General features: G+C 42.8%; 1 protein-coding gene across 1 annotated transcript in view; it reads left to right on the top strand.

The window, feature by feature from the left end:
• The window catches only part of lamc3 (laminin, gamma 3), a 146,308-nt gene that overhangs the window by 97,347 nt on the left and 22,734 nt on the right, over positions 1–26,227 (top strand). Inside the window, exons 11-14 of the mRNA XM_034096525.2 lie at positions 2,038–2,147; positions 10,343–10,570; positions 24,678–24,866; positions 25,097–25,342. Of these exons, the coding sequence (XP_033952416.1) occupies positions 2,038–2,147; positions 10,343–10,570; positions 24,678–24,866; positions 25,097–25,342 (773 nt within the window). The remainder of the gene's footprint in view (positions 1–2,037; positions 2,148–10,342; positions 10,571–24,677; positions 24,867–25,096; positions 25,343–26,227) is intronic.

The raw sequence follows: 26,227 nt of genomic DNA, 5'->3' as shown, positions 1-26,227 counted from the left end.
TTCATGCACACTCTGCTTATCTCTGTCTGACCAGCTCCATTACCGTGGCTCTGAGGCCCAGTTTGTAATTGCCTCTCTTTATTACTGCGTCTACATGTCAGGCCAAGGAACAAGGACCCGCCGCATCAATGGAGAGTTCGTGTGTCGAGCAGGGAATGCACACATACACATTCTCTCATGTGCACAGCATAAATGTGAATGCGGAGACATACTGTAGAGCATGCAGGAAAAAAAGTATTTTGAAAGCGAGTAAGTGCCATGCTGAGGAGAGTTGACCTAATAAAACAGAGAGCATCGAACCCTCACATGACTTAGCCTCTGATGGTCAGCAAACTAAAGGTTTTACACTTTATTCTTGTGTGCTTTGCCTTTGACTACTAGGTTCATATATTATTATTATTAGGAACTACTTTTAAATAATGTTCCCTTTATAAGTGTGGTTTATAAGTTGTATCTAATGCTTTAATTAATAGAGCAGTTCTTTGAGTTGGAAATGCTAACATCAGCACTATGACAATGCTATATTGCTGATATTTCTGAATATTTACTATAATAGTTTTTTGTGGTATGGTGCATCAGCATATTATCACTAAACTCAAAGACCCTAAGGACAATAAGATGGTTTTCCTAGGTATATGGTTATAAACCAAACTATTGGAAATAAATCACACAAGTTGTCATAATTCACACTGAAGGGAATGTCTTTTCCTGCCATTCCTTAAAATAGATGCAAACTTCAACATCATCAAAAACAGCTTACCCTAACCCTCAAATACCCCTTTTTGACCAAAGCGGTTCCAAGGCCGGTTCTGATCTGGCCCGAATCCAAACCGCTTTCCACTGCTTTGTGTTTCCACCAAAGGACCAGAAAACTGGTTCTCATTTGGAACCAACAACTACTGAGCTGGAACTGAGAAACACGTACATGCATCAGAGGGTTACATTCAAGGCTTGGGCGAAATTAGCCTTAGCAATATACTAAATCAGTAGAGCCGAGAACCCAAAGTGACTAACACTAGTTTTTAGCTGAAGCACCTGTTTGAGAATGCCGGTGAAGCACATTTCCCGTGTCCCTCCATGACTCTACATATGACGCTGAATTAAAGTGCATAAAGATGTGCCACGTCCCCTTGGAGAAGAGTATAACGCTTGGGATGCCGCCCTTCAATTAGATCTGGCTTCGTATGAATAAGAGCAGCATGAGCAAAGCCCTAAAGCAGTATACCATTGTTGCTGTAGTGATGTCATGACGTGGCTTTTACTGGGCTTGTGACAGCGGAAAAGCCAACTGGTTCCCGGTTGGTTCAACATTGTGAACCAATTGCAAACCAAGATAACACCAGAGCGGAACTTATTTCAATTGAAAAGTGAATGTCTGTTCAAAATGTCAGCTAGAGATATAAAGGTTATATAACATTGATAAGAATAACTTGAGGATGCAGCAGGGAACCAGCTGGGACCAAAATCCATCCATTAACACCTGTATTTAAACCGGCTAAATGGCTCATTAGAAATGTAGAAACTAACGATGACACAGTAATTGTGTTTCCTGCAGCTGGATGATATGGATATGTTCGTCATGCTGCTGCTGCTCCTCCTCTCCTTGGGGACCTTCATGCTGGGACTAGATTCTGTAACAGTACATCACCTGTGTGGAGCTGACTCAGCGCCTCTCATCAGGGTAGAGAGAGTGCATGATTCCTGGGGTAAAACAGGCAGATGTCAGCTGTCTTCACGGAACATCCTTCAGCAGATGGCAAAGCTCACTGATCAAGACCCTGAATATGTGTGGAAGTCAGCAAATTTACAATTTTCTTCACACTCTGTGTATGTCTGCTTGTAGTGCTGCAGATAACCCGCCGTAAAAGGTGAAGAACAAGACAGGACATTTCTTATCTTCTAGGCGGTGGAGAGTAATTAAATTGCTCTAAAAAAGCACATTTACAGCGTTGAGGTTTCTCCTGTTGAATTACTGTTATCATTGAAATGCATAAAGACACTTATAAATGATGTGTTCCCTGTTTTGACATTTCACAGGCTCCATGAAAGTGAGATAGGATTTAAACCAGCGTTGTCCGCGTTTGAGTTCCAACAACTGCTTTACAACCTGACGTCTCTCAGAATCAGCAACGCCGGAGGACAGAACTGTAAGTGTTTTTGTGTCTTTGCATAGAAAATCTAAATCAACACATATCATTTATATTCCTTTTTGCTGAGGATTCTAAAGGTTGGCACCGCAGTCGGCAAAGATACCAAATGCATCATTATAGACTTGTTCCTTACCCTTGGAGCATTGCTGTGCATCTACAAGAGTATGAAGGCAATATGGTAGAGAAATTAACATTGTAAAAAATATTAGTTGAATGCATACCTACCGTACTTTTCGGACTATAAGCCGCGACAGGTAGCGCGCCAGAGTAAAAGTGGAACCGAGAGACAGAACGAGAGCAAGACAGACGGACAATTTAGAGAGACAGCAAGCGCATTTCGTGGCATCTGCAGGCAGTGGCAAGTCCTTCCGGCATATGCCACAGAGGCCGCTACTCTGTGGTAGCTGTGGCAAGTCCTTCCGGCATATGCCACAGATGCCACAACTTGCCGAGGCATCTGCCGCTGCTCAACGGGAGTTGCCACAAGATGCCAGAGTAAGAGAAGGTTTACTGTAGCTGCCACTCGCCTTCCGTGGCAAATGCTGCTATTTAAACCCGTATTTATCGTGTAAAATGTCGCTGTTTAGGCATGACTTTATCGAACTGATCTGTACACAGGGCTGATGTGCGATCTCTGTTTTTCAAAAAAGATTATACATTATCATTTCTATTCAATTTTACTTGGAGCGTGGTTTGCTAAAATAAACAAACATGCTATATTTATGATGAAATATTGGCAAGTGAGGGTTGCAACGCCCTTGGCAATTGTCGCTTCTTGAGGGGAGTTTCTACTGCTTGCTACGATAAACCAGGTGTAGCCTATGACTAGTAAAGACAAATAATTAACAAATAAATATCTGTATTGACACAGCAAAGTGTACACTGGTGTTATTAGACTTGGCTACAGACTTAGGGCAGCTGTAACTGATTGCAGTTGCCACTGCTAGTGAGATGCTAAGGTTTACTTTATAAATTAGCCAAAGGACTTATATTTGCCCCATGCCTTCAGCAGCAGCAGGCCATTCACTTTGATGTTATCCCGTTATGAAATGTCATCATTTCGACAATAAAGAAATGCTATAAACGTTATCTTGCACGTTTTATTGAACCATCTCCGTTTCTAACTTTCAATATATTTAATAAGAGATCTCTCTCTCTCATCTGCGTGCGGGGGCGGGGCCTCACAGACATGCTGCTGCGCCAACCCAGTCTCACGGCATTTCGTGTTCACCAACACGATTTTTAATCTATTGATTCGTGTTCCCCATCACGATTTGCCCCTTTTTTCGTGTTGCACAGCACAATTTTAAAAGCAATGTATTTCTACTGGTAACGTGTTTCGTGCCTGCAGGCTGCAGCACGTCTTTTTCTCCGGTCGGGTCGTGGAAGACCGGAAGCTGTGTGGTTCATAAAAACATGTTCTTACTCAATATCAAGCCACAATTATTGCTTATATTTTTAAATCGTATAATTTCGGACTTTTGTTGCCGTCTGTGAGGAAAATAAATGGGGCTCAGAGCCTCAGGATACTGAAATCTGTATTTTTAAATATTTCTTTCCTTCTAATTTGTTATTCTTTTCAAAATAACACACTGTTATTTACTCACCAATAACACACAATTATCCTTGCTTTTATTTATTGGTTTAATTCCATAATCTCGGGCTTTTTTGGTGTCCGTCAGGAACTGAATTTCAAAATAAAAATAACCGGAAACAGACGTAGGCCTATAAGGGACATTTCGAGCATCATTGCGATTGTCAACATTTCTTAGTTTAGGATGACCGAAGACACTACACTACCCATAATCCCCAGCTATCGTTTAGGACTACAGTTCCCGTAAGGTTACGCAGAGCGTCAAACAGCTGTGTGAAATGGAACGAAACCACACCAGATTATCCAAAACTGGAATCGAACACCCCCCCAGAACTACACATGCTGGCTATTGTGTTTCGCAAAATGTTCTATGGGACGTCTCTACTGAACGTTTTCGTTTTTCCCACAATTAGAAGTTGCCATTATTAAACACATTGGTGTTATCAAATGTAAAACATATAATTAATAAATGGGTGAAAATCACTTGTGTCCATAATGCGCAGCATTATATTAATGCCGTATACCCACATGACAGCTCATTGCTACTTTGTAATTCTACTCCACTACAATTCAGAGGTTAACCTGGTATTTTTACTCCACTGCATTTATTTGAGTTACTTTGCAGATTCTGATTAATTATGTGAAATATAAACAACCCTTAAATCAGACTTTAGTTACACTTGAGTAAAACTCAGGGAAAGGTGATTGTCAAGTGCCAACAATCAGTAGAGATATTTGATAGTTGGTGCTTGAGAAGACTAAACATGTATCTGCAATTGACATGAATGGAAACAAGTAATAAAGTATATTCATTACTCGTTATTCTCTACTAATAGTTAATTAAAGACTGTATATTATGGCTATTTTGCACATCCCTTTCAAGATTTTCAAAGGTTTATTGACATATCATACACAACTACGGTGTAGTTATGCAATGAATGAAACACTTGGGTCACAGGTTCCTCAACAGTGCATTACAAGACATCTATCAATATGTGTGTACATTTATGAGAGGGACTGCTCGAAAGCAGAGATATTTGGAATATCTGGCATCGACGGATGAAAAATAGTGTTTTGGTAACACTTTAAAGACTTTGTTATGGAAGCAAAGCAGGGGAGGGGGTGTGTACAGCCTCCTGAGGGTCCGATTGTGGATGTCATGCGAGCAAAATATGGTGAAGAAAGTCTGTCTAAATTAAATCATATTTTAGACTGCACTGTAACTTTTATCCATGTATTTTTCCTTAATGTTTATTTTATTAGCACTGTAACTTTTATCCATGTACTTTTTCTTGTAATGTTTAATTGAACTATTCATATTTTAGACTGCACTGTAACTTTTATCCATGTATTTTTCCTTAATGTTTATTGTATTAGCTTTTCTTTTTTAATGCTTAATGTCTTTCATTTCTTTTTTGTAAAGCACTTTGAATTACCCTGCGTCGAAAAGTGGTATATAAATAAACTTGCCTTGCCTTGCCTTGCCTTGCCTTGTACCTCCACCATTAAACTGTCATATTCTGCACATTTCTTATTCTATCTACATAAGAGTATAATTAATGTGTATAATATCAGTTAAAATAAGTGCTTCAACATAGTTAACATTGCAGGAAAGCAATATATTAGACGTTAATTACTTTGTCAGGCTTAATATTTAATATTTAATGTTTAAATAAAGGTTAATCCGTTTTTCTGTTTTGCACCTCGTCCTATTAATATCTGTGTACATCCTGCACTAAACTGTTTTATTGTAGAGATCACTTATAGTATCTTCTTGATTTTTTATATTCTATATTTCTATATTTATACTTTCCCCCTATGAAAGTATGTACTCTTAATATTTTTGTAATCAAATATAACACATACAAACAATAATTCAATAACGTGCTTTAACCACTAGGAGGTGCACACAAGGTGCACACAGCCATAATAACTTTGTATTATTAGTGTGTATGTACAACATCTGAGGATGTATAGTTGTATGCATGCTTTCACATCATTTTACAGCATATTGCTATACTATTTCAGACTCAGTATTTACATTCTTACATTCAAAGAAAATTAGTAATATCTTTAAAAACTACAGTCCTTTTCTATCAGCTGTGCACCGTTATGGTGTAAATATAACCTATCTATGAATTAGATCAAATGTAAAAGTCAGCCGAATTAGTGTTGATACTGCAAGGAGACGTATTGTGTGAAGAGAAATTGAAGATGTTGTTTAATTGTTGATATATTTATGATCCACGTCAAGTATTCAGTTTCGGCGCCATTTCTTCAGTTTTTCCAAAGGTCTTCTCATCAGGGCTCTCTAAATAAAGAACTACGGCAGATCTGTAATATGTAATGCAGCCGAACCGTGTATTACAATGCCGTTATGTGATGACTTTCAAAGAGAAAAGCAAGAGCACTCGGAAAGTATTATTTTATACTTTTAAAATGTTTTCCGGATTTCATATAATATAAACACCAACTCCCAGCATGCATTGCGGCTAACACATCCAATCAGCGAGCTTAAAACCATAGCTGAGGATCTTGGGTAATCGCTCGAAATGCCTACGTCTGTTTCCGGTTATATTTATTTTGAAATTCAGTTCCTGACGGACGCCAAAAAAGCCCGAGATTATGGAATTAAACCAATAAATAAAAGCAAGGATAATTGTGTGTTATTGGTGAGTAAATAACAGTGTGTTATTTTGAAAAGAATAACAAATTAGAAGGAAAAAAAGATTTAAAAAAATACAGATTTCAGTATCCTGAGGCTCTGAGCCCCATTTATTTTCCTCACAGACGGCAACAAAAGTCCGAAATTATACGATTTAAAATAAAAGCAATAACTGTGGCTTGATATTGAGTAAGAACATGTTTTTATGAACCACACAGCTTCCGGTCTTCCACGACCCGACCGGAGAAAAAGACGTGCTGCAGCCTGCAGGCACGAAACACGTTACCAGTAGAAATACATTGCTTTTAAAATCGTCCTGTGCAACACGAAAAAAAGGGGTAAATCGTGATGGTGAACACGAATCAATAGATTAAAAATCGTGTTGGTGAACACGAAATGCCGTGAGACTGGGTTGCCTGCGCTGTGCACACTCTTATTATACATCCATGTGTGCACACAGTTCTGCCGGTAATGAATATTAGGATACATTTTGTGAGGAAACTTTTCCACCAATAATTCCAATAAGTATTCCAAAATGTATTCACTTCAGGTTTACGAAAGTAACTGTATTCGGATTAGTTGTTTATCAAATGTAACGCGAGCTGAATACAGTTATGCTACTTGTTTTTTGTATTCTGATTACGTAACGCTGTTACATGTATTCCGTTACAACCCAACCCTGTGTACAGATCATCAGTCCTGTGTACAGATCAGTTCGATAAAGTCATGCCAAAACAGCGACATTTTACACGATAAATACGGGTTTAAATAGCAACATTTGCCACGGAAGGCGAGTGGCAGCTACAGTAAACCTTCTCTTACTCTGGCATCTTGTGGCAACTCCCGTTGAGCAGCGGCAGATGCCTCGGCAAATTGTGGCATCTGTGGCAAATGCCGGAAGTACTTGCCACAGCTACCACAGAGTAGCGGCCTCTGTGGCATATGCCGGAAGGACTTGCCACTGCCTGCAGATGCCACGAAATGAGCCAGGCCCTACTGACAATTTAGCTGCTGCGGCGGCTTATATGCAGGTGCGCTTTATAGTCCGGAAAGTACGGTATTAACAATTTAAAAGTGCCACAGAAAAATGACAACATTTCCTAATCTTGTATTGATTAAAATACATTGTAGTAGCTACTGCTGCACCACATATAGTTCCTAAAACAATGTCAGTGTTGTATTCGGGGAATAGTTCAAATGTTCCAAATCTGGCTCAGCAAAAAAAACAGGACATTTATTCCCAGATGTAAGGAACTAGTTCTGGAAATCCTCCTCCCTCTGTATCCGAGAGTCTGCATGGTGAAGTGCAGGCCGGATCTGAGAGGCATTACGGCGGATTAGAGAGCGAAGAAGAGGGAACAGCTGGCCAAAACCACCAACTCACTCACACTTTACTTACCCCATTGTAATGAGTAGCTCGGCAAAGGCGTTGTGACACACACTCATGCGCATTGAAAAAGACTTCCACAGGAGTTTGTGCCCACAGAAACAGGAGCGTGGTCATGCATATTCCATCAATGAGCTTCCTGTAAGCACACGCCCACATGAGCGTACAAAAAAATTCTGTTCGCAGTTCACTCTGTATCTATCGCACATCACAGGGGAGAAGCTGTGTTAATGATTCAAACACATTCTCAAACAGTGTCAGATGTGCCTTATCGCTGAAGGCTGCGTGGCAAACTTTATATTTAAATTCCCATAAAGCTCTCCTCTCTCCCCCTCACATCCTCCTCTTGAAATGTCTCTCTGAGTCCCCTTCTAACAAAACAGTAATATTTGAATGAGAGTATTGTCTTTAGGATTATGGTTGCACTCAAAGGGCCGGTTGTAACTTTAATACTATATAGAAATACATATATATAAATATATCATATATATAAAATAATGTATTATATTATATTACATCATTGCCTCTGCATTGGATTATCATCGGATAGGGTAATAACTTCATAATTAACTACGTCTGAAAGCAGAAGTCGAGGGCAAGTAATTGCAAGTCTCTTCAGTGCGTATGTCCCAAAATGGTTTAAAAAGAAAAGCCACATTCTGGAGAAAAAAGAAATAGAAGTGACATTTTGAAATAAAAATCTAATTCTGAGAAAAAGGAATTCTATGAAGAAAATGCATATTTTGAAGAAAAAAGGCAAATTCTGAGAAAAAAGTCATATTTGAGATGCATTGTGGGACATGTAGTTTATGGGCAACATGCTTCTGTAACATGTAACCATATAATAAACATATTATATTCTTTGCAAGCTCTTGTGGGGCCACATAAAATGAAGTCGCGGGCCGAATGTGGCCCCCGGGCCTTGAGTTTGACACCCCTGCCTTAGACTATAAAGGCAGTCTTTGACAGCAGTCACGGTGAAGTCCTTTCATTCTCACCGCCACAGAAATGTAGATGTGAACAGAGATCACAGTCTTAGTGGAACTGTATGATAAGTCAATGGCTTAATGTACAGGTACCTACTGTAAAGAGACCCACACTGTAATAGTTGGCAGGGCTGCGGCGAGCCATTTAACATTGAAGGGAATTAAAATCTTGACAAGGTTTCCTGCAGTAAGGATTGATGGAGGGAACTTGCACAGCGTGACTTCAAATGAAATGTTTTTAATTAACTGAAATAGTGGTTTCAGTGTCTGAATATTGTTTTAATTGCACACTTTCCTCTGTTGAATGAGCCAGGAGAAGTCAGGAGTCAGAGGGGAGTAAAGGGTACGGCTAGGGGAGTGATGGAGAGGAAAGAGGACAGGCCTACTGATTATCCCTCAGAGGTGCAAATGAAGCGGGTTTCATCACCGCTGACGGAATGGCTGGATCATGACTTCTGAGACGTCAAGGTTCCCTCATTATGCAGCCATCCATTCACACATGGTGTATTTCTTCTCTGACAAAGCTACATAGAGAGACGTGCACAGCATGTTCTACCTGTCCATCCATCTTGTGTTCCTTCAGCGAGAGCAGACCAGGAACAAAAGTCATTTTAGTTTTCTGTGGCTGCGGTTTAGAGAGTGGAGGGTGAAAGGATTCGGTTCAGGACGGCCTGCCGCCATCACTATTCATGAGAGGAGAGAGGGATGTTGAAAGCCCAGAGGAACTGCACGTCTGACATACCTCCACCGAATCTCCTGTCTCTTTTTCTTCTCGTCTTGCCATGCTGCAGTGATTTATTCATTTGCTATATCAAAGATTCCCTCGGTGACGAGTGTACGTGTGTGGGCGCATGTGTGCGCACGTGTGTGTGTGTGTGTGTGTGTGTGTGTGTGTGTGTGTGTGTGTGTGTGTGTGTGTGTGTGTGTGTGTGTGTGTGTGTGTGTGTGTGTGTGTGTGTGTGTGTGTGTGTGTGTGTGTGTGTGTGTGTGTGTGTGTGTGTGTGTGTGTGTGTGTGTGTGTGTGTGTGTGTGTGTGTGTGTGTGTGTGTGTGTGTGTGCAAGTGAGCATTAAGTGTGGCATTTATGGACGTGTGGGTGGATGAATGTGTTATTGTGTGTGTGTGTGTGTGTGTGTGTGTGTGTGTGTGTGTGTGTGTGTGTGTGTGTGTGTGTGTGTGTGTGTGTGTGTGTGTGTGTGTGTGTGTGTGTGTGTGTGTGTGTGTGTGTGTGTGTGTGTGTGTGTCAGACTGCAAACACAGTCCAGAACCTGTAATGAGACAGGGAGGGAGGTACAGCACTGCAACACATGCTAATAACCGACTGCTTAACGAGACACAGAGGCACACACACACCCACACACACACACACACACACACACACACACACACACACACACACACACACACGCACACACACACACACACACACACACGCACACACCCCTCATAAGAGAGAATAGCAGGTTCCACAAACACGTCAACAACGGTTATTAGTTTACTACTGACCTTTGTATGTATCCGTTTTATAACAAAGCGCTAATTTATCTTCCTTCCTCTGCAGACACGTCGCAGCTCGCGGAGGTATCCCTCGCCTCAGCTTCCGTCTCCTCCGGCCCACCAAATCCTCCTGCCCCCTGGGTAGAGTTGTGTTCCTGTCCCCCGGGATTTGCGGGACATTTTTGTGAGCGGTGCGCCCCAGGGTTCACCCGGGAAGACCCCAGCAGAGGGCCGCTCTCCACATGTGTGCCCTGCATCTGCCACGGGCATGGAACCTGCCACCCAGAGACAGGTGAGAGAGGAGTGAAACATGTACAATGGATTTAGTATCTCCATGCTTTGAAATTATATTTGTGTATGCATGCTGGCTTTGATGATACTTTACTGAAAGCTATTGCTAATGCCTGGGTTTCAGTGACACGGAAAAGCCTGATCATGAATCAAGTGCACATTCTTTTATATTTGAAGAAAACCTCCATCAGTTGTACAAGTCAATTTACTATTCACAGGGAGTGGGCCGCATGCTGTGAACATGAGAATGTGTTCTATGGCTTTGCAGGGGCTTTGTCGGGTTTATTAAAATAAGTGATATTACCTGAGCATATCCGCGCGGAAAGTCTGTGTGCAAAATCACTTCCTAATACTTACCTAACGATATGATACCCTATATATCATATCGTTAATATCTGGCAATATATTGTCAGATATGAACTATTTGACAATGTGTGTGTGTCGGAAAAGAGTGTGCAAGTTTATAGAATGCGCTGAGAAATTCCACAATGGAAAAAATAAGTGTCATAACATTACACGCTACTTTGAACAATCACACATTGCAGAGCTTTGTTTTTCTTGATAAGAAAGACAGCATTGTGAAACTCCATACATCAACATGGATATCTTTCCAACCCCTGCCGTACGTCCTATCACCGGGTCATAATGAAAGATGGCTATTAAGTTGCCTTATGCGGCGATGTGTACAATCCCATATGTTTGGATATCTGCTTCATCCCATTGACCTTTATTTGGCAATCTGTCTCATGCCAGTGCTATAGATACTGTCAGTACTCCTAAAATAAGGAATATGAGTCAAAGGCCTCATTGTGTTACTTTGTCCTTAGTGTTGTGACTTTAGTAGTGTCAAACGGGTTGTAAACTTTATCACTTTTGTTCATATTTTTGCCAGTAGAGTAAAAAAAAATCCACCATTTCACAATTCATTGCTCAAACCATTTCCACTTTAAGTTCTGGCTGTGGAAACTAAATGTGCTCCATTACAGTTTCAAAATGTAAAACTCATCCAAGTTCGCTTTGCTCGCGTTGCTCGCTTCAAAAGTAGAGCAATGTTCTACTTTCGAAGCTTCGACGGAAGCGTCAGCCAATCAAATCATATGCCAGTACAAGCCCTAGCCAATGAATCCGCAAGCTTCAAAGCACGCCGCCGTGTGGACGCTGCAAAGTTAGGCAACAAAGCTGTTCTTCCGCAGCATCAGCCGGCGAGACGAGGGACCATCAGAGGTTGTTGAGGCACTACTTTCTGTCACCGAGCCTCCGAGAGAGCACGGGGAACAGAAAGAGATGAAGGCTGTTGCTCTGAAGTCTTCCCAGAGCTGACATTCAGTCATCATGGCTTCAAGGGAATGTAGCTCAGCCTTCCCTCAGGTGTGTTGGCAGGCTATCACTCAGGCTGTGAACGGGTGCCTGTACAGCAACACCCTCATTCCACAAAGCTAATCTTTATAATAACAGCCTAACTAGGAGTGTGTATTCAATGCACCTGACATCTTTATGGCTGATAATACCAGCAGCTGCAGCATCCTTTCAGATTCATATCCTCAACGCAGCGTCCCGTAAATGACTGAACTAAAACAGCAGCTGGAGGTGTGTAAACATGTCAACCTCCATGCTGTTATTTATATGTGTGTGTGTGTTTACTCTTTCTTTTTCTCCCTGAGACTCTTCCACACTTATCTCAGTCTCACAGCTTTAAACAAGTCCCGCCATCTCACCAAGAACACACAACGCTCCCATCCTCCATCTTTTATCTTTCTTCAATCTTTCCCTTCCTCTCTTTCTCTCCCTACTACCCTCAGACTTAAAGTATCAGAGATCTGACCCAGTTAGGAGACGCCTCGAGCTGCGTGTGTGTGTGTGTGTGTGTGTGTGTGTGTGTGTGTGTGTGTGTGTGTGTGTGTGTGTGTGTGTGTGTGTGTGTGTGTGTGTGTGTGTGTGTGTGTGTGTGTGTGTGTGTGTGTGTGTGTGTGTGTGTGTGTGTGTGTGTGCGTGCGTGCGTGCGTGCGTCCGTGCGTGTGTCTGAGGTCCGGAAGCAACTCTGGTATCACTGCCTGCCTCCCCACTAATTAGACTTGTTAGCCGCCTCTTGGCTAATGATGTCTAATTTGCTTGCAGATTTCCTGTGTCTCTTATGTCTCTTCTCAATCTGGATGTATCTCTTTCTCACACACACACACACACACACACACACACACACACACACACACACACACACACACACACACACACACACACACACACACTTGCTCTCTCGTCCTCTTCTTGTTCTCCCTAGTCAGCCTCTTGCTGGCTTCCTTCCTTCTTTTAGCTTGGATTGCACCTGCTCTCCCCAATCACCTTGACTCTGTTTTGAGCGTCCTTGACTCCCTTCTGTGCACACTCCTCAAGTTTCCACTCCCTGAAGTCCTTCGGATCTTTCATGGTTATCATCCCTTTGTGTTTATGATGTCGTATCCAACATGCTGTTATTTCATAGGCCGTGTCATGTGTCAAGGCTTTAATGTAGAACCGGTTTCAGTGCCAACAGTGACTTGAACCGGAATCCAAAAGCAGGCGCGAGAGGAAACGTGGCGTGACTCAAACTGAAACAAATGTTTTCCTGTTCTTTAAAAACATTGAATGTGTCAGAAGACAGACGGACGTCTCCAAGGCGATCTGAACACAAACGTGCTTCTATCTTCAGGAAACCTTAATTTATTAATGATAACTGTTCATCGTCAAAGTAGGTGAGTTTCCACTCAGCGTAGTGGCATTTAGCTTCACACATCACAGGTCCCCACAGACTAGGAAGATGTTTCCTAAACACTCACACAAACACGTGTTTTCCGGGAGGCTTTAAAAATATTTCAGATGTTAAATATGGAACGCGATGTGTCAAAATAAATCAAAACCGCTGTGTAGGTCCTCTGGCAGGAAGCTCTTGGGTTGAATAGCTTTAGGTGACTATCATAAAAGGAGGCTATTTAAAATGTCTCTTTTCAATGGATGAGGGTGGCACGTCATCGTCTGACAGCTGGTTGGCTTGTCTTTAATAAAACATGTTTTTAAAAAGAGGCAAACAAACAGCAGTAAATCCATACGCTCAGGTCAAGGGGAACTATCAAAGTAAGTGGATTAGAGACACCCTGTTCATCATGTGTCACCAGGGGGGCGGAGCAGCCTGCTGTTCCTCCTATCAGAGTCCTAATTGCTGGATAATTACCTAACGACGTGTGTCATCGTGCGGGGTGCCCACAGACAGGATTGGGATGGAGTGTGTTCGCTGGATGCCGAGGGAAGCTCCAGCCAATGGGGCTTCATAATCATGATTTATTAACACCCTCTGAGTCGTGTCGGTTCTATTTGCCGTAGCGCAACACAACAGATTGGAAATGTTAATATTTGTGGTGGAACGAGCAAAGTGCAATCTCTGCCGAGCATTTGCGCTGCAGGGCTGATGAAGTCAAACATATGTCCTTCAGAGAAAAAGTGTGCATGTGTGCATGTGTTTTGGACATACTGTATACTGTCCTGGACTTGCTTCTATGCAGTATGTGTTGATTGCATACACACCATCCATAACATTGGGCAGAGGACGTGCTTTATAAGCTAGAGGAAGGGTGCTGAGGAAGGAGGGAGATGATTGGAATGCATAGATAGAACTGAGACACTCCATTTTCTATGCAGCCCACACTTTTACTAGAGTGCTCATTAATCAACGAAACAAATGAAACACACGATGCTCTCGACACTGTAGTCTCTGCTGGTATTGAGCATTAGGCTGCAGTGAGCTGTTAGCGCTGCTTCCTGATAGACCTGTGAGCATCCTTCATTGTGGACCACACGTACGTTCATACAAGCATCTTAAAATAACAATGTCAAAAAGTGTCTTGTGTCTGAAGGAACAAAGACTAATATCAGTCAAGGACAACCGAATGCTGAGCAAGATATGTTTGGGCGACCAAATTGTTTAAATGAACCTCCATTACTAGAAACGCACTTTGTAAAGGGTTAAAGTGTACAACATGGATAACCCTGTGGTTGTGACCTTGCAGGGTTGCCAGGCTTTAAAGCATGTCCTTCTTTGTTGTGCATTTTACTCTTATCATTGACTAAATGAATGTGAGTGAGACTCTAAACTTGTCAGGAAAATGTTTACTAAGGTAATACAACAAGTGAGAACTAGGGGAATTGCTTTAATATACTTCTATACAACTGGATTAGCTTGATTACACTAAGAATAACAGCTTAAAAAATAAGAACTGTTTGCAGGCAAAGTCAAATTAGCAGTCGAATAGTAGAATTTCATAATTGGGGATGCATTGCTTTAGTCTGAAACATTTATTAAAGGTCCCATGTCATGCTTTTCCAGTTATCACCCGTCCCCTTGTGCTATGAAGCTTTTTCTGCATGTGAACGGTCTGCAGAGTCAAAACCCTCAAAGTGCGCCCTGTAGCGAGTCAAACTCTAACACAGAGAAGACCCGTGTGCTGCCCCAGAACGCCTCGTTGGACATTTATCTTTTTCCATTGTTTCACACTTATTGTTTTTACTTCGGCTGTGAGTGTGTGTGTGTGTGTGTGTGTGCTCAGGGTGAGTTTCGCGCTGTCCCGCTGTATCGCCAACCCGGAAACCACACCAGTAAGCCATCTCACTGAGCTGCGAGCCTCACAACGTCCCGACCAATCAGAGCACACTGGGCTCACAGGGGGGGGGAGGGGGGCCGGAGCTCCAACAAGCCGTGTAGGACAGAGAGTGAATACACAGACTATACAGAGATGCTGTGAGAAACCAATGTGAGTTTGGAAAATTGCACAATTTAAATCTATTCCTGTCGACTCAACGATGGAATTATGATCAGTAGAAACGCCATGGGACCTTTAACACTTGAGAAAGGACTATACATTTTCAAAACAACTATCTTGAGATCTTGTTGCATAGATTTTGAAATGAGTTTTTACCAAATCGTCAGTCTGATTAAAGATATTATCTAGTTATTATGGTAAAGTATAATCTGGTGTTTTTATAGCTAAAATCAGCAGGTCTCTGCTCTTCTGGTGTTGACCCTTCCTTTAAAGCATACTAGCAGCAGCGGGACTTCGGGGAAAGCAATCGCAGTCTGTTGATCGATCGATCCACCACTTTGGTGCGGACTGAAATACCCCAGCAATCACTGGATGGATGAACATGAAAATATGAGCAGACTCTCACGGTCCCCAGAGGAGGAATCACTTCATACTTTACAGATCCTTTGACGTCTCCTCTAGCACCACCATGAGTATGACATTTGTGGTTTTGACTTCTTTTTAAATATGTGATGGATTGCCATGGAAAATGGCATTGATATTCTTGCTCACGCCATCAGCCTCAGGTGTTGTATTGTTTAGTCCGCATCTTAGCCTTGTCTTTTAAGAAGGTAGCTATAGGAAGCTGCGTTCCACTGGATGCATCATCTAAACCCCAGAATAAACAAGGTTTCTTTTCTCTTTCATAGCCGCATAAGCTTGTTTCCAACTATGACATTTGTGCAGGGCCAACTCTTTTTGAATAATGCACAGTGGTTTTGCATAGCTAAATGTCACACCCACTGCCGTCTGCTGGAGCAGTCCGGGAAACAGAAGCTTTTGTTTGTTTGTTCTTGGAGCGGACCGCCAGGGGCTCCTGAAGTCAAATGCATTGGAGTCCTGCTAAAGGCCATCACCCAGAATACCTGTCTCATTGCATCACTGCTTAGGGTACAGAAGGAATGAACAAGCATGCTTCTCATTGCAATAGTCATTAGAATGCTGGGTACACATGGAGGATATTGTGAGTAAGTGTTTACGAATAAAAGGCTGCTTTACAGTGAGACTGAAGAGCGAGGGCGTGCATTTCCCAAACGCCCGCTCAAATGCCATCGTCAGCTCTCCAAGGTCATTAGTTAGAGAGATCTATGGAAGAAAGTTGAGGCAGACTAACTGCTAGAGTGAAGCCGGCTCAAGCACTGGCTTATTCTCCTGCCTAATCTCTCTGGTGGCTGCATGTGTTGCAGGCTAAGCCCTAAGAAGCACAGTCTGTATCAGAGAGATGGGATATGGGGAGCGAGGGGAAAGAGGGAAAGGAAGTGAGAAACAGCCAAAAGAGACGGATGTAGACAGTTCGAATGAATCTTACCATGTCATTTCTCAAGCTTATCCCATTCATCACGCTTTACTTATCTCCTCACAAGCAGTGCATTTATTTTACACCAAAATAAACAGAAAGATAAACAATGTGCATATGCTGTCTCCCCGCCTTGGCCTGCAGTCACACTGCCAGAGATGGTGGATTTGAAAAGGTTTCAACCTTTGCCTTGATGAAATTGGTTTAGACAAGGAAGACTTAGCACAACCAACCTGTTGCATCACCAAAATGAATACAAATGTGGATGTTTTCCATGCCTAAGAAGGCAAGACCTTCAAAGAAAAGCCTGAAATAAAAGAAAACTACACAAGTGTATATAAGAGAAACAACAGAAAAGCATGGAAACCCTTGCGATACGTATGAAGGGACAATAATGCCATTTTGTATTTGACCTGTGCAAAGTCAGGCGGGTTGAGAGGTTGTGCTGAGGCATGGGGAATAATGTTAATCATGTTCACTATCTTAATTTAGCATGTTAGCGTGCTAGTACTCGTTGCTCGTATTGTGTAACAAAGAATGGCATTGGGAACATTCGAATGTTGACCTCGTGATTATGTCAAACCTGTGGCAGACAAGCCAATAGTTATTGAAACATTTCAGTAATAATAATATATTTAATTTATATAGCGCTTCTCATCTGCCAAGAGAAATCTCGAAGTGCTTCACAACAAGGGATACTGATACACTTTGAGAGATTAAACAAATAATTGTAATAATAATAAGAAATCAAAAAATAAAATATAAAATAGAGTACAAAAATAAAAGTTAGATAGCGATACAAATGGCAGTACTCCAGGGGCCTATACTGCAAACCTGGTTCAACCTAACCTGGATATGTTTGAGTTAGCCGGTTGGCCTAATCCAAAACATACGCGCTGTCGCTAAACTGTCCTACGACGCTGGTTATCAAGTGGATCGCTCAAGCCAGCCGTGTCCTATCTAGTTAGGTGCGCGTTCACATGAAAGGGGTGGTATTTGGAGCATTCGACCAATCACAAACATGGAGAAGCATACTGACAGCGCAGCGTCATACTTCCTGAATGAAAAGTGAACTTTAATACTAGTCAAAAATGAAGAAGTTAAACTTTAAACATCCATGACTTAAACACTTGATCCAGGATCAAAGCCACAGAGCTGCACCTGCAAGGTGAATACAGCTGGCAAAAGAAAAAGTGTTTGAATGCGTACATTAACAGGTTTATGATATCACTGCCCGTCTAAAACACGATCTGACTTCAATTACATTTGTCTCGAGTGTTTCGTCAACTTATGTGTTGCTTAAAATAATACTTCTGCATACAGTATGTGACACTGTGAGTGCTGCACGGCCAGATACGGCTCAGCTGACTCAGATAAGGAGATATGTGATACTGTCAAGTCCTTCAGGTTGTTGGCCTGTTTCAGTGATTTAGCCTGACTTGATAGGCTCGAGGGCAACAGAGGACGCTTTGGACAACTCAAATTCGTTCTTTTTGTCTTTATTTAATGAAGACAGCTCCAAGAATTCATCAGGTTGAAAACCTTCAAACACAAAGTACAAACAAAAGTTAGCTCACATGCTACACAAATTACAAACATTTTGCAGGTCTCACTGCATTCTCAATAATAACAATAATAGCACCACAAACTACGTTTTAATTAAAAAGGATAAATTGTTACTTTAAAACCACATCATTAACTTAAATGAATTAATCAGTGTTTATCTCCACTTGGAAACAAGCACCAGAGAAAACCTCATCTGACCACCTGCGCCGTCTAAATCACACAGAACCAACGGAGCACAGGCAGACCGCTGCGTAAAAACACAGCTGATTGCGCAACAGCTCTCTCGCAAAGTGCGACAACAGATCAAGTAAATAAACAGAATACACATACCAACGGCGTCTCCGGAGCCTCACACACACTGTCGCCTGGTTCTCTCTCCGTGGCTTTGAGAACAAGAGACCGGCCATCACAAACTACACCCCTTTTTGTAGCCGTGTTGCCGGAAGCGGCATTCATATCTTTCCTCCTACAGCTCGCTTCTGAAAAGTAGCCCACGCTATCAAAATAAACAAATACCCTCTCCTGGTATTGAACAATACTATAATAATAATAATAATAATACTCTAAATGAAAACACATAATTATTTATTAGTCCGTTTTTTCACAGACATCATACATTGACTTTCGTCTCGACAGATACATTATGAAGTGATATGCCGCGGACTGTACTTAATGTACTCTGATCCGGTTACTTATGTTGTGGCCGATATGTAAGTAAGCTTTCTTAACGCTAATGTTATAATAGTCAGATTGCTCTGAAGATGGAGGTGATATTCTATTAATGTTCACGTTCACAAAGTCGGTGATTTTTGCCGGCCGTCTTTCCTGCAACGGCAGTTTTTCTGTATTTCCTTTCTCCTGTAATATGACTTGATCGCTTTAAACTCCGCACACTGAGCTCTGATTGGTCAGCAGGCGGTGCTTTCACTGAGTTGAGCTCTTAGCCTGCAACCTAACCTGGTCCCGACCAGGTTAGCTGCTTAGCATATATTACCATGGAGATCTAGCCTGCTAAAAAGAGAACCAGCTTCGTAGGACCGGAAAGCCGGAGTTTTCCCTGAATTTAGCCGGCTAAGCGAAAATCCTGCTTCGCAGTATACCCCCCAGGTGTATCGTGCTCAAAGTTTATTGGAAGGCCTGCCGAAAGAAGAGGGTCTTAAGGCCGGTTTTGAAGACCTCGGTGGAAGGGGCAGATCTCAGCTGATCTGGGAGGGAGTTCCAGAGGCGCGGGGCGAATGAGCAGAAGGCTGTTCGGAGACGTGTGCGGGGGATGTAAAGAAGAGGAGCGTGGCTGGAGCGGAGAAAACACCGTAAAAGTGAATCTAATAGTGACGCTTGCAAAAAAAGTCAGGGGATTATCAAAGCCATAGAGGCGCATCTTCTGGGGACCATTAATATATATAAGACTTGTGTCTGTCCAGCAGATGGTTACGCATGGGGACTAATGTGAATCATTGTCACTATCTTAGTTTAGGATGCCAACATTTGAGACTTCCTGGAACGTCATTAATTTGTTTGTATTTTGTAACCAATAATAATATCAGAAACATTTGACCTCATGATTGGCCCAAGTCATTATTTTGCAACCCAAAAAGAAGCCAATAGATGAAGAAACATTGCAGTAAAAACATGTGAATCTCATGTTGATGAAAGTATGGGGATCATCAAAGCCATAGAGATCATCACCTGGTGGCCATGAACGGCGTTGCAGTGATGAAAGCAGGGCCAGATATTTAACACGAACAGCTGATCAGAGTAAAAAGCAGAGTCAATTGTTTCTCCAGCTCTATTTCAGCAGCTCTGTGACTCAGAGCGAGACACCATGAGCCACGGCGCTGCTGATGCACTTCCCACCCCTCACCCCAGGGCCGTGGACATCACCATTCTGCTGACAGCCTCCGTACACAAAACAGGAATGGATGCATTTATTTTCCACAGTCACAGTATGACAAAACATATATCCCCAGTCATCCATATTGTGTGCATTATGCATGGGGTTGGACAGAATAAACAACCCCTCCTTCTGTCCTCCCAGCATCCTCCCTCTCTCCTCTGCCGCGGACCCCACTGAAGAGCAGGCTCTGGCAGCGTATCTGTGTTCAATTAGAGAGCAACATCCCCATCCAACAGCCCCGCAGCACATTTACCCCACCTTCTACCCTCCAGGGTGGAGCTCAGACAGCATGTCCCTCTCTGTCTCTCCCTTTCTGTTGTGCTTCCTCCTCTCCTTCTTCATCAGGGAGTTCACATGCATTAGTAAATACTTGTTCTGGGCCCGAAGCTTTTTAATGTTCCACTGGGTTGAGTTGACAAGCCGCCTGGAAAATGTGGAGGTCTTGAAAAGCTCATGCTTTTGACATTACATCTATATGTAAAGCAAGACAGAAATGTGATGTTCTGCTTCGACCAAAGCATAACCTCAACAGTCACGTGACTCGCACAGCCACATGTTGCTTTGAAGTCATGTGGCTTTGTTTTACTTGTATGTCTCGCCTCGCACGTCATCAAAGAACCCACACATCGCCCTCTCTCCTTCGCAGAGACCTCCCAAGATGGTGCAGATTGACACGCAATGATCTTCAGAAACTCAATTTGGTCCGAAAATAAATGAGATTGTTTGGGGACGAAATAACAGAAGAGAGGAGGGCTGTTTGTTCTCCTAAACAAAAACATATTTAAAATCCATTTCATGTATTTGTTGTTTCAGCTTTTACAGGCTTCTGCAAACAATGATCTTTGCGAGAGCTTCTCGTTGCACTTTGTGTGGTCGGAACACTGCATGACGCACGAGTAGAACACGAGTGGAAAAAGGTTGACGGCAAAAGCTGCCAGTCTCTCATTGGTTCTGGAGTGCCTCTGTGCCTCTGCAGCTACACTGCGGTGATGTGTCCACATGCCGGACAGCCTCCACAAGGAGCATCCGTAATGAAGTGCATTAGTCCTGAATGTGTGTTTCTGTAGAGTAGGCTACGACGAGGAGGAGAGTGGAGGGATGAGGTGCAGGCAGAAAGGGTGCTGGTAGAAAAGAGCTCTTTGGAGAGTAATGTGTATACAATGGCTTCTCTTTGAAAAAGCAACTGCTTGTTTCCCATACAAAGATATCGCTTTGCCATCACAGAGGAGTGAGGCAGAGGTGAAGTGCAGCGCTCCACAGCGGATACGGGAGGAGGAGGAGAATAGTGGGATTGTGTCGATTTATCAAAGGGTTTCAAAGTGTGCAGATACAGGGGGAGCTTCACAGAAATCCCATATCGTTAAAGGCTGGTCTGTGATTCATCGAAGAAGATTATTCAGCAGGGGTGCTCTTAAGGAAGGATGATTAGCATGACGAAGAGGAACATCACGTGAAGAGCAGGCGGCGGTTTGCGATGCATGCCGTTAGCTTTTCCGAGGAGCCGACGGAATGATAATAGTGACGAGGAGGACCTCCGCGGCCTCGTATCACGCTCAGTCATCTTCACACTCCGTAAAGTCAGCACACTTCTGCTGCCATTAAACGTACTATGGCTCAATGGGGAGTGACACCGCACGCCATCAGTGTCATTGTAATGAAATTCAAGGCACATTCTTTATGCTAGGAACAATCATTACTAAATACTCTGTTTAAATGACATTACGTGCTTGGAAGTCATGTATTATTCACCTCACTTCATCGAGGAACTAATGGTTTTCTTTTTACTTAGAAGTCTACGCTCCGTCGGGCAACGGAGATAATTGTTCCCCCGAATGGCCGTGTGATCAAGTCAGCTTGGCAGACGTTATTCTATCTCGTATATTTAACTCACAGGTCTGAAGTTAACAGGCTTTACTTAGTGATGGCAGACATTGGTTGCAGTGACCCTGTAACCAGCGGCAACCTTTTCTTTAGTTCAATATTCAGTGGTGTGAGCTGATTTGAGAATGCACAGCGAAGAGCTCCTCACTGGTTTCCACCGTAGGCTACGAGGAGAGTGATGGGACATTTTAATGAGGACTGTGTAAAATCCCATTTGCTCGCGTGCATCGGGATCTTATTGGTGTTCTCTGGGAAAATCAGTTATTGCAATTATTGTTATCAAACCAAGCTGAAGTAATTTCACAAACTTTGACTTTGAAATGATTCGCATTATGTAAGTTCTCAGATACACGGACGCTGTGTGAATATTAAAAGCCAAACTCCATTCACTGCAGCAGGAATGCTACATATCTTTTCACTTTTGTTACACTTCAAACTGCATAAATGTTGATTACAATGTAATGAAGGCGTATTTCCGTTTTGGTTTCGGAGAATGTGAACAGTTATTACTTTGTACTTTTGTAAGCTTTAGTCAGTCACTTCTTAAATGTGTGTGTGTGTGTGTGTGTGTGTGTGTGTGTGTGTGTGTGTGTGTGTGTGTGTGTGTGTGTGTGTGTGTGTGTGTGTGTGTGTGTGTGTGTGTGTGTGCGTGCGTGCGTGCGTGCGTGCGTGCGTGTGTGTGTGTGTGTGTGTGTGTGTGTGTGTGTGTGGACTAGCATTACTATACTTGTGGGGACCTAAATCTGTTTACATAGTCATGTGTGGGGACTCGCCTCCCTTATGGGGACAAATTGGAGGTCCCCATGAGGGGGATCATTCATTTTAGGGTGAAGACTTGGTTAGGTTTAGGATTAGGGTAAGGGTTAGGCATGTGTTGGTTAAGGTTAGGATAAGTCTCTAGGAAATGCATGTAAGTCAATGTAATGTCCCCTGAAGTGATGTATACATGTTGTGTGTGTGTGTGTGTGTGTGTGTGTGTGTGTGTGTGTGTGTGTGTGTGTGTGTGTGTGTGTGTGTGTGTGTGTGTGTGTGTGTGTGTGTGTGTGTGTGTGTGTGTGTGTGTGTGTGTGTGTGTGTGTGTGTGTGTGTGTGTGTGTGTGTGTGTGTGTGTGTGTGTGTGTGTGTGTGTGTGTGTGTGTGTGTGTGTGTGTGTGTGTGTGTGGTGTGTGTGTGTGTGTGTGTGTGTGTGTGTGTGTGTGTGTGTGTGTGTGTGTGTGTGCGTGCGTGCGTGCGTGCGTCCGTGCGTGTGTCTGAGGTCCGGAAGCAACTCTGGTATCACTGCCTGCCTCCCCACTAATTAGACTTGTTAGCCGCCTCTTGGCTAATGATGTCTAATTTGCTTGCAGATTTCCTGTGTCTCTTATGTCTCTTCTCAATCTGGATGTATCTCTTTCTCACACACACACACACACACACACACACACACACACACACACACACACACACTTGCTCTCTCGTCCTCTTCTTGTTCTCCCTAGTCAGCCTCTTGCTGGCTTCCTTCCTTCTTTTAGCTTGGATTGCACCTGCTCTCCCCAATCACCTTGACTCTGTTTTGAGCGTCCTTGACTCCCTTCTGTGCACACTCCTCAAGTTGTGTGCGTGCGTGTGTGTGTCTGCAGCAGGGTTATTCTACTCTCAATCTTTTTGCTATTCTACAGTCATACAGTCCACCGAAATATTATATCAGTTTCCTCACCGCTGCGTTTTCACAGAGCAAGCCACGGGAACATTCAATTCAATTCAGGGACCTGCGACCAATTTCAGACGATATCATATGCCCATTTAACACAATAAGTTACTTCTAAATCAACTCACAAACAGCAACTAAAATACGATTTGATAACTTTATTGCCGTCGTTTTAATAAAATAAAAAAGAGATAGACCGGTGTGTTGTTTACCATGAAGTGCAACATGTGTCATGTTTAAACTATTTAATGTCTAATAAAGAGCCACAGAGAAGATGACAGGCGTACTATAGTCATTTCAAAATAAAAGCATATCATGAAGATGACGATATGTGTCGATGTTTTCACTCCTTCCAACGTTATGGATCATTTATCACTAAATCGATCCATATAGCCGGTGGGAGCTAACACTAACAAGCACACTAACAAGCACACTAACAAGCACAGAGAGCCTGACATTACAACACAAACACACACACAGTGAATTAATGATCTGCTCAGGACACAGTATTGCATAGCAAATAGTTGTGTGTTGCTATGTTGATGCTGTGAACACCATATATAGAGAGCGGTTTCAAGCTGTGGGTTGTTTTTGCAGGGCTCTCGAAACAACAGTGTGTTTTTAAGGACATCACAGAATTGGTAATCTCTCCCACTTGTTGGGGAATTGCTTTACTTCTTGAAGGTCTTTCGGACTGCATTTGGCTCTTATATTTCCCAAAGCAATTATAGTCATAGTGAATTTAGTTGTCTTCCGCTCTCCATGGTGGGCTGTGGGGACTTTTCTTCTTTTACAGGATTGGGCTTCAGAGTGTTTGTATGCAGTTATTATGGTCAGAGACACAGCGCACTCTAGTGGTGATGGATGACACATCGCCCTCTGTGGTTTTATTTGAGTGTTAAAAACAATGAGGCATACAAGCAGGTGTGTGTAATCGTTCCACTCCTCTCTTTTTTTCAGGGGTGTGTGAGTGCTCAGACTTCACCACTGGGATGACCTGTGAGCACTGCCTGGATGGTTACTACGGCAACGCTTTGATTGGCACGCCTGCGGACTGTCAGCATTGCCCTTGCCCGGACCGTACCAGCTGTGCTGAAATTGCTCAGACAGGACAGGTGGTCTGCACCAACTGCCCTGCAGGACAGACAGGTGACACAATATCTTTTTCCTTTTTTTTCTGGCACCACCCACTCAATATTTCTCTTGAAGTAAATGATGAGAACAAAAAACCTAATTTGCAGGGATTCATTTTGATTCACACATCTGATATTACATTTAGTTACATCAGAGTCAGAGGTGACATGGGGGATGACCTCCAGCCTCATTCATTCATCCTGTCTTTTGCTTTCACCTGTCGTCGTCCCCCCCTCCCCATGTAGGTATCCGGTGTCAGATGTGTGAAGATGGTTACTATGGTGACCCACTGGGACAATCTGGTTTGGCTCGCCCGTGTGTGAGATGTGACTGCAATGGTAACGTGGACCTCAACGCGCTGGGAGTGTGCGACCACCTCACCGGGCGATGCCTGAAGTGCCTGGGACACACAGAGGGAGAACACTGTGAGCGCTGCCAGAGGGGTTTCTACGGCGACGCCCTCAACCAGACAGCGGTGCAGAAGTGCAAAGGTGAGTAACTGAGGAGAGACTCGTGCTAAATCATTATTTATGTAGAGGTGGTGAAAGAGAGCGATTCTATTTTGGCCAGAGAAGTCCCTCCTAAAAATGTACTTTACTTCTACTACTGTTGTTTGAGCTTCCGCTGCAGACACTACAATAACTGCTGTCTTTCATACGACTTTCACATATAATCCATTCATCTGTGCTCATCTTAAATCAGAGTGTCAGGTGAGTACACTGAGCATGACGTGTGACAAAACAATTGATTGGATGTCAATCATGGTCCAATGTGCAAACATCTGAATTGGAAATCCTTTATATGTCCTAAAGCGGGAAATGTACAATGTTATATCAAATTAGACGGAACAATTAATGACAAAATAAAAGATTAAAGGGGCCCTATTATGCTTTTGGAGTTGTTCCCTTTACCTCCGGAACATAGTCACATCAATATGTAACACTCGATTCTATTGGCTAACGCTCCAACACATTGTATGTGATAAGGCTAAGGGGCGGGACCTCTCTAAGCGGTTGGACAATCACCACATAGCCAGCCAGCTAACCAATCAGAGCAGACTGGGCTCTGGTTTCAGACAGAGGGTGAAAAGAGGTGCTGCAGCACAGGCAGTATGAGAATAATACATAGCTTTCTGAACATTAAAGCATGGAGACATGTCCCAGTAGAGACACTACTGTACGTACTGATATGCCCCCTTTAAACTAACATATTAAATAAAGAAGCAAGCACATGTTAATATAATCAAAATCAAATACGTACACATCCAAGAGAGACAAATATAAGGAGCAGCATTATAAGTTAGTGAAACAAATGTAATGAAGTCCTGCCAGAACAACAGAAGAAAAGGAAACGTTAGGGCCTATAGGAACAAAGAA

This window comes from Pseudochaenichthys georgianus, chromosome 12 (assembly GCF_902827115.2).
Source record: "Pseudochaenichthys georgianus chromosome 12, fPseGeo1.2, whole genome shotgun sequence".
In the NCBI taxonomy this organism is placed as follows: Eukaryota; Metazoa; Chordata; class Actinopteri; order Perciformes; family Channichthyidae; genus Pseudochaenichthys; species Pseudochaenichthys georgianus.
Note: the sequence above shows the minus strand (reverse complement) of the source record. Positions and strands in the feature narration are given on the sequence as shown.